Source organism: Phasianus colchicus, chromosome 4 (genome assembly GCF_987193195.1).
Source record: "Phasianus colchicus chromosome 4, bPhaCol1.hap1.1, whole genome shotgun sequence".
Lineage (NCBI taxonomy): Eukaryota > Metazoa > Chordata > Aves > Galliformes > Phasianidae > Phasianus > Phasianus colchicus.
The window spans coordinates 47,388,182-47,397,451 of record NC_143439.1 but is presented as its reverse complement, the minus strand read 5'-3'; the positions used below and the strand labels follow the sequence as shown (position 1 = coordinate 47,397,451).

The 9,270-nt window shown below is 47.0% G+C and overlaps 2 protein-coding genes across 3 annotated transcripts in view; one reads left to right on the top strand and one right to left on the bottom strand.

Annotated features, from left to right (window-relative positions):
* The first annotated feature begins 1,094 nt into the window (after positions 1-1,094).
* Positions 1,095-4,059, top strand: RASL11B (RAS like family 11 member B). Its single transcript, XM_031588582.2, has 4 exons — positions 1,095-1,281; positions 1,360-1,416; positions 2,350-2,426; positions 3,288-4,059. The coding sequence occupies exons 1-4, from the start codon at positions 1,158-1,160 to the stop codon at positions 3,756-3,758; spliced, it is 729 nt and encodes a 242-aa protein (XP_031444442.1). The 5' UTR covers positions 1,095-1,157; the 3' UTR covers positions 3,759-4,059.
* Positions 4,060-4,580: 521 nt separating this feature from the next.
* The window catches only part of SCFD2 (sec1 family domain containing 2), a 180,284-nt gene continuing 175,594 nt past the window's right edge, over positions 4,581-9,270 (bottom strand). For both annotated transcript variants that reach the window (XM_031588583.2, XM_090139441.1), the window contains exon 9: positions 4,581-8,005. In XM_031588583.2, coding sequence (XP_031444443.2) covers positions 7,913-8,005 — 93 coding nt within the window. In that variant the 3' untranslated portion in view covers positions 4,581-7,912. The remainder of the gene's footprint in view (positions 8,006-9,270) is intronic.

Sequence of the window (9,270 nt, the reverse complement as noted above, 5' to 3'; positions counted from 1 at the left end):
TTTTGGCATAGAGTGCCTTTTTATAGGCATAATTTTACCCACTCATTCATTCTAAACTGCATCTACTTGAAATCTATCAAGTGATTTTTTCTTTTCCTATGACCTCGGTGGCCTTTACAAATGCAACGCAGCATCACCTCTTCTTGTTCTGGTGCTGGCAGGGAGAGCGGTCCTTGTGCTGCATCCAGCCCTGCATCCAGCCTTGCTTGCTATTCATAGCATCTGCGCTCACATTTATAGCTGGGAGAGCAGCAGCTACTGATGGAGCAGCAATCTGCTCCATTATATTCGAGAATTCTTTTTCCACATGCAAACATAACTTTGCAGCTCTGCACAAGCTCTGTGCAAATGCTTGCTTGCTGCAACTGTGACTGCTTTTGGCCAGGGCCAGCAGCACACCCCAGTTGTACCCAACTCTCTTCTCTTTCCCTGCTGAGATTTTGACCCAAACTTTGCTTCGATTTCTTCTTCTTCTGAAAATTAGAGCAGCTATGCGGTGAGGTCCGTCTTCCCTGGATGTGGATGGTGTCTCTAACACGATCCCTTTCTTCCCCCCCTGCAGGTGCTGCTCCCCCCTTGGGCAGCTCTAACACTGCATCCTGCCACTGACACCAGGTTTCAGGTGCTCAGAGCCCTCGTGCTCCACACGCCTATCCACCTCTCGTCTGCATTTTCCCTTCCTCACCAATATTTTCTGATCTTTCTTAAGTCACTGTCACATCCATATTCGCGTTTTATTGATTTTTCTGCCCTGTTTCTCTGTGTCTCTCTGTGAACGAGAAGCACGTTGGTGGCAGGACGGAGCTCCTCAGCAGCACTTCATCAACTGCTGTTGGATGCTGAGGCTGCCCGACACCCAATTAGGGTCACAAATACCCGCTTCTGGCCTTCAGCATTCAACACGAGGCTGATCTCGGCCCTCATTTTTAAGTGCCTCCAGCAGCGAGCGCACAAACCCACCACCCTCCAGCCACCTCGGCCCCCACCTCGCCCCCCACCTCAGCACGGGGAGGGGATGGGGGCGTGGCCTGCAGACGCCATGCTCTCTGATTGGCTGTCGGAAAGGGGGCGGGGCTCGAAGCCGGCGGGGGCCGGGAAAAACGCGGCGGGAAGGGCAGCGGTGTTAGTGGGAGTGCGGGGCTGCGCGGGGCTGCGCGATGCGCCTGACGCAGAGCATGTGCACCATCGCGGAGTGCGCGCCCGGCGGTGAGGGCTGCCCCGCGGCTCGACCTCGCCTGGTTAAGATCGCCGTGGTGGGGGGCAGCGGAGTGGGCAAGACAGGTGAGGCGGATGGGAGGGAGGAAATCGGGGCCGGGGCGGCGGCGGAGCTCGGCTAACGCTATCCGTGCCTGTCCGCAGCGCTCGTGGTGCGGTTCCTGACGAGGCGCTTCATCGGCGACTACGAGCGGAACGCAGGTGGGCACCGCGGGCGGACGGGGCGGCCCCGGGGGCGGGGGGCGGCGGCTGGGGCGGATCGGAGCCCGTTGTCGGGGTCCCTCCGCCGGCGGTGAGCGCTGGGTGGGTGAGCCACGCAAGCAGCTGTGCTGGTGCTTCGTTCTGCCTTGCTCTGCCAGATGTGCTTTATCTGGTGAAAATGCCCCTCTCTGGAGCAGTTTTGTTTTTTGTTTTTTTAATCTAAAACAACCATGCAGTGTAATGTAAACCCAATGTTTGCTCGATGCTTGCAACCAAGCGATCGGGGCGGCCCCGGCTTCCGGGCTACATGGGGCGATGCTCAGCGCCGAGCGCGGGGCGGCGAGAGGTGTGAGCGGCTGAGCTGCCGGAGTGCGGCGATCTGCTGCGGGAACGGCCCGGGGAACGAGCGGCCACCAAAGCCACCCAGCCTCTGGGATCGGCCAGCGGAGCGACAATGAATAACCCCGCAGAGGAATGGCTTCTGAGGGACAGAAATCTGGCCAGCATACTGCCCTTCTGTACCAAGGAATGGCTGCTGTGCACAGTAAAGTTACGGCAGTCCTTCAGAAGCGACAGAGCTGCGAGCTGTGTGGTGCTAAATCCTAGAATCCTATAATCCTAGAATGGCCTGGGTTGAAAAGGACTACAATGATCATCTCGTTTCAACCCCCCTGCTATGTGTAGGGTCGCCCAACCACCAGACCAGGCTGCCCAGAGCAAATGCCAGGTTTCAGGGCAAGTCAGGGCCAGGTTAAATCCCAAGCTTGTTAAATCCCAGTACTGGCATAAGTAGTCATAAATCCCAGGCTTCCAGTAACATTATTACAAACCAAATAAAGGCTCTTAACACTCGACCCAAATGACTAATGGGGTAGCAAAAGCAGAGCAATCTGTCTGAGAAGTGTGTGTGTGAACCTGTTGCTGTTCTGCCAGGTAACCTCTACAGCCGGCACATCCAGATCGACGGGGAGGTGCTGGCCATCCAAGTGCAGGACACCCCGGGTGTGCAGGTGAGTCAGACACATCCACGCAGATTATCAAAGCAGCCTGGAGTTGGTGTGCGTGTCTGTCCACTGCAGCATCTTGTTCCGCTCTTCCTAGTGACATTCTGCTGCCTGTTTCAGTGCAGAGCTCTGGGTGGGGGAGCTGGCAACCTGTGCCTTAGCCACAGCTGCCAAGCCAGATGGGTTGGGTGCCTGAAGTTTGCTGGCAGTAAAAAGAAACGGCTCACTGTTTTGGGTGAATCGTTTGTACGCTGGAGGCTCGTTGCTTTGGAATTGCTGAATTACTGAAGTGTCTTGTTCCCATATATTAGAAGGAAAAAAAACCAACTCACTTTGTGCAAATATGGTACACATGTGGAAGAAAATGTCATGGCTACTGCCCAACAAAACTCATACGTTTATATAATAAAAAGTGAAGTCTACTGTATTGGAGCTGTGCTCATTAAGATATTACATTTTGAAGTTCTGAATGTATAGACCTGAGCGGAGCTGGATTTTTGCCTTTTTGAACTGGGCAACACTCCAGGTCTAAATGTTTCCAGCTCATATCTTTGCTTCCCCAGACTTGCTGTCTAGCCAGTTAATTTCCCATTCTGTGGAACTACAAAGTCTTTCTCTGCATGCAGAACGACTCAGGTCAATTTTCTTTTCGAGTATAGCAAACTCCAGTGTTACATTCCATTTTTCTTTTTTTGCAGCTGAATCAACATATGTATTTATTTGACACGCTCAGATTAAGTTTTGTACTTACAATGTGAAATGCAGATACATACGTCTGAAGCTATAAAATGCTATTTAGATTTAAAGGAGCCTTTTAAAAGTCTTTTATGAGCTAAACCATCTAATTTGAGACCATTCACTCTACAGATCCATGAACACAGCCTGGATTGTAATGAGCAGCTGAACAGATGCATTCGCTGGGCAGACGCCCTGGTGATTGTCTTTTCCATCACAGACTATAAGAGCTATGAACTACTCAGTCACCTGTACCACCACGTTCGGCAGATGCATCCAGGGAATGCTGTCCCTGTTGTCATTGTAGCAAACAAAGCTGATCTCTTGCATATTAAAGAGGTGGAGCCTCAGCATGGACTTCAGCTGGCCAACATGCTGGGCTGTGCTTTCTATGAAGTGTCTGTCAGTGAAAACTACAACGATGTCTTCAACGCCTTCCATGTCCTCTGCAAAGAAGTCAGCAAACAACAGACCACCAACAGCACCCCCGAGAGACGGAGAACTTCTCTCATTCCACGGCCCAAATCACCCAACATGCAGGATCTGAAGAGGAGGTTTAAGCAAGCTCTGTCTGCCAAAGTGAGGACTGTCACGTCTGTCTGACAGCAGGGCCAAGAAGAGGCGTTGTTCTCAATGTTTCTCCCAAGTTTGAAACCCGGGGTGTCTAACACTGGCACGTCTGCAGTCTGATGTTGTGGCAGGATGGTTCAGGCAGCGTTCTGCATGGCTGTAGAAATGAGAAGTTGCTTGAACAATGAACAGTGGCAGATGGGAAAAGAATAAAAACAAACAAAAAAAATCCCCACAAAAATAGTCTTGAAATGGCTCTAGGAAGTAACTTGTAGAACAAGTATTTTCACTTGGAAATGGACCTTTCCAATAAATGCCTTCTTCTTTGATGGGACAGATCTGGCTTAATGTTTGTGCAGAGACAACCTTTTAGCTGTGACTCTCAACTTGTACTTGAGCAGGGAAACACCCCGAACTGTAGTTCACTGTTCAGAAGTAACCACTCCAGTTTTACAACACTTTACTTGGATGAAGGACAGCATGATATATCTGTTCAATTTATTGCACAGTAGAGCTGTTTATTTCACTCGTATTTCAAAACAAATGAGAACACATGCAACTATTCTGTAAAAATAAGTGTGAAGTCAGTGGACATGACTGGGTATCATGACTGTACACAATGGTCCTTTACTTTTTTACTGGCTATGTTATTGCTGACAACTTGACCAGACTCTTTGTATGCAAAACTATTGTGCATAGGATGTAAACATATGTAATTACAAATATCTGGTGGGTCTTTTTTACTGTCTGAAAAAAACAGTGTTGAGACTGAATGATCTAACACAGAGCTTTCTAGGAATAAGCCTGGAGTTGGAGTGATAGTCCATTACAGCTACCAGTGTGAGACACTTCTCCTCTTTCTTTCTTTCTTTCCCTGGAGTATAATAGGCAGAGAAAGAACCAGTGATTGAGCTCGATGTGAAGCATGGCTGCCCTCAAGGCAATGAAGCTGGCTGTTTGTTCAGAGCTGAGCCGGTCCCTGTTCGTCCTTAAACACATGTGGCTGACTTAAGCATTTCTTCTTATTTTATTTTTTTTCTACGTTGAGCCAATGGAGTTCACAGGCTAAAGGCCTTACACACATGCACTTTAAAAAGCCAGTTGTGCTTTTATTTGAACTGTAATTTATTTATTTTATGTACAGTTACTTTCAGCATTAAATTTTGAATTGCGTATTTTCTCATGTGTTTTTCCTGTGTGTGAGAAACAATTGCTAATAGCCAGCAAAGCCTGCAGACAAAGTAATTGCAGAAACTGCAAGAAGGTCTTTGCTGCCTATGCTGTTGATTTATTAGCATAATCTGCGGGGGAAAGCTCTCATAACCGCTTTCCAACTTTTACAAAGTGGTTTCAGAAGACCTACTGAAAATTAGAATTGGATTCTTCATAGTCCCTTGTCAGAAAACTCCAGCGAGGAGAGAATGAGGTAAGGTAGGTCAGTGTTTGGCAGAACAATGTTTTAAGGGGCTTTTGGTCTCTTTAAAAAAATATGCACAACAGCTTTATACAGACTGGTATGGCAATGAAGAATTGAATCAAATTACTACAAGCCTTGAACTTGATTTGTTCACATTTAAAGGGATTTTAGGCTGGGCGTTCCTGAGGGGGGTGTTCATGCTAGACCTAGAGTGGCTGCCATGCATGTTCTCCCCTGATTAGCACACAGCTCTAATGGTGGAAATACTGGTCATGCTGATGGTAATCTTTGATGTGAGCTACCACTCTCACCTGACCAAGTAACTCAGGACTAGAATTCAAACACAACAGCCCCGCCAGTCTGAGCTTACACTCAAATGCTGTTTCACTGATTCCTGTGCCATCTCCATGTGCCAACAGTGACCTTTTGTTGTCCCTACCCCACAGCTGGTGAGCACAGCTCTGCGTCACATGCAGAGGGGCTTAGCACTCCTCGCTGTGGTCCAGCACTCTGCACCCTCCCAAGCAGTCCTGTGTGGCTCCTGCTCACATACAGCTGGCAGGAGACTGTTTACTGCCCAGGTCTTTTCTCCAGCATATGCTACATGTAGCTATGACAACTATTTTCTACAAATAAGAGATAATTATTACACCAGGGCCACTGGAAAGACCCCAATCCAGTCTTGGTCTAGGAGAGGAGTGGGCTTTTTGTGACTGTCTGCTTTCATCTCTTCAGCCACTGAGTACCAGATGGTGGCAGGATCCCAGCATTCATGGTCACAGCTGTGGTCTCACTGGCTGGAAAGATACCACCAAAGGGGAGCCTGGAAAACCAATCACTGCCTCAGCCAGAGAAGCTGCTTCAGACGTGCAGAAGAACCAGTGTCTGCTTAAACCCCTCTCATTACCCTGCAGAGTACGTCTTCAGATGGCCAGGTCAGAGACCTGACTCTTGAAAGAAAGTGGAAGAGAGAAGGCCACAACTGCAGGCCTCCATCACCTCAGGAACGCAGCAGCAGCTCAGAGATATGAGTGCCTGAACCTTCTTGGGGCTGCAGAGGTCAGCAATGGTTGCAAGAGGTAGAAGAGCCTTTCTGCCACCAACAGAGCATGGAAACCCCTTGAGGACATCTCCAAGAGAGAAGGTTTTGGTTCTTAGGGGTAATCAAATACTGCAAAAAAGAGGGGCTGGAATATGCAGTCCTGGTATGCATAGCCCTGTGTCCTAAGAGGAAAAGAGATGAGGACTGAGCATTGTAAAAGTATTGCTTTATTGATTACATAATTCACAAAACATCTATATTCTAAGATTAAATGATATAGAAAGAAGAGGAAATGCAGAGAAAGGCTATTTGCTCTCAAGCTGTTCTGCCCAAAATACTTCTTGAGCTTTTAACATTGCAATCTCATAATATTTCTCATTTTTTACAGCACAAAGTTCCATTCTAAAGTCATTCTTATAAATTGTTCTTTCATAGAGGCAACATTGTCCATGCTTTATAGTTGGTCCTTTGTTTCCTTCTAGCCACTCAAAAGTGAATTTAAACAAAAATGCAGCCTTTTCTGGAGACCATTATAAACATTTAAGAGAACTTAAGCAGGCTACTAAACAAAGGTTAAAGAGCTACTTCCTATTTAAGCTATTCCTTTGACAGCAGAAAGAATGCTATGTTCAAGCAAACTTCATATATCATTTGACATTCTCATTCTTAGTGTGAGTTGTAGTCTTAGCCTTTCTCGGATGATCCAAGAGGATGCAGCTTCAGAGCTCCACCATTTTATGTTGTAATTTGGAACATTCTGTGCTACGCACAATCACAATCTCTGCTGGCTAATGTTGTTTTATCTAAGATCATATCAATTTGTTATAAAGAAAAATTACAGAACTGAATGTGATAGCAGCTCTTTCATTACCATAAATGAAACATAAAAGCTGCTCTCTTATCATGCTGTTCAGAAATCTAGCTCAAAAAAGAACCTGTCACAGTGGCCTCTTGAAAATGGGAACATGCTTTTTTTTCCCCTCTTTTTAAAATGCATGTGAGGGGAGGATTCTTCCTGGGTTACCATCACCCCATCACAGCCCATATGTCCTCCTTGTGTTAAACTGCAGAGAAGTGTGCCATCAGAAACAGCCTTTTCTCCTGGGATTGTGGGTGGAGAAACTAGAGCAGGAAATGGAAACCTGTGAGAGAAACAACCACGTAACTCAGCCCTCCATCCTGCTGCTCTATTGTGGCTGGGAGAGCATCACTGCACTAGGAGCCACTCTGCCAGCTGAACTGGGTGTAATGAGCAGAGGCTGTTAATACTGTATAAGGCACACATCTTTTGTAAGATGACATGGCAGAGAGATGGATTTTGCTGCCCTTTTCCTCCCTCAGCAGCATTTCCCAACAGAATCAACCCCAGAAAAACTTTCTGGCATTACTTGCAGGGGAAAGTGCTGCTGAGGGAGTGCACATTCAGCCTGCCTGGTCCTCACTTGCTTCTTTTCTAGGGAGTCATTACAGGCAATCACCCTTGTGGGTGCTGAGTGGAGAGGGTGATTTAGCACCACGCTGTGTGACCCTTAAGGAGAGGGTGGTACTGGACAAATGGACCAGCTTTAGGAGCCCCCTGTGAGCTGCACAGTTCTCTTGCAGTGAGGTACTCGGCTGCACAGTAGGGGACATGCTGCTTTTCAGAGGGCTGTTGGGAACAGTGACAAACCAGGGACTTGATGCTTCCAGCCAAGGCACCCATCTATCTTCTCCACAGATTCTCCCATGTCAGATATCAGGATCAGGTTGGGGGTGATCAGCTGCAAAGAACTGCTCAATAGCACCCTGTGGGGTCAGGAGTGCTGAGGAGAGGACAATTACCTGTAAGAAGGGGGGAAAGAAGCAAGAAGTCAAAATTAAGGGGATCAAGACTGACTGCATCATTAATGAGCTGTGAAATGGACTGTTCCCTTATCCAGCACAAGACACACTGTGTGTTTCTGGTGTTTACTGACAGGGCCATGCGACCTGCCCAGCGAAACTGTCTGCTCACTAATAACTGCGATTAAATCACTTAAGGAACATAATGACTGGTAGCACTGTATTCCTAATGAACGTGTGCTTTGATTCACTTCTACCCACATGTACCCAGTGATTTGTTGTGACTGCCATTGTGTTTGCTGTGAGGCACCAAAGGAGCAGCCAGCAGCTTCCTTTCCTATAGCACAGGGTTTTGCCAGCAGCAGGCAGTTTTGAATGACTGCCATTCACCCTTGTTTAAGGTGGAACAAGAGTTACAGAAGTGCTGCTGGTCTGCTGTGGCTACTGGGGGAACTACAGCCCATGCTCAGGAGTGTCCCTGTGGGCTAGACAAGTGCTCTTCTGCACATCAAGACCATGCTCAACCTCAGACACTGTTGGGATGCTGTTGCTTTTGTTTGGTCAGGTTTTTAACCCAAGCTGGGTCTTATGAATGAAACTGACACTCGCTACACCAGTACACACACTGGTAAATGCACACCTTATCCATTTCTCTTGAGTGAAAAACAGTATGCAAATGTCTATTTGGAAGGCTTCTCTGCAGGGCAAAGCTATCAAGCAAGGAAGGGAGCACATCCTCTCCTGGATCCAACTCACGCTGAAAGTCATAGGGAATGAGAAGTGTATATAGTGTAATATCACAGGGGATTTGGAAGAAAGAATTAGAAGATAAGAAAAGTACTACATTTAAACTTTTGTTCGTTTGTTTTGTTCTTTTTTTCATTTTCTCACTTCAAGTAATGAAAGGAATCTGGAGTTCCGTTACTACAGATTCCATCTGTACTGATGATAGCCTCTCCCTCACTTCTTCCCTTCACTTATCCTCCCACACAACCTGCAGCAAACTGATGCTGATTATCTCTTTTCCTTCCCATGGCTGAAAAATTGTAGTTTGTGGATGGCAAAAGTTGATGCTGTCTTACTTATTTTATGCATGAACCAGTGCATAGCACGGTATGTGCACATCTTGTTATAATGCAATTTAATTCTGAAAAGCACAAGTGGACTTAAGTTTTTTTGTGTCTACAAGCCAAACATCAACAATAGCCATGTTCAGTTAGAAGCAATTTCCTCTTGGGTCCCAATTGCTCAGAGAAGAAATTTCT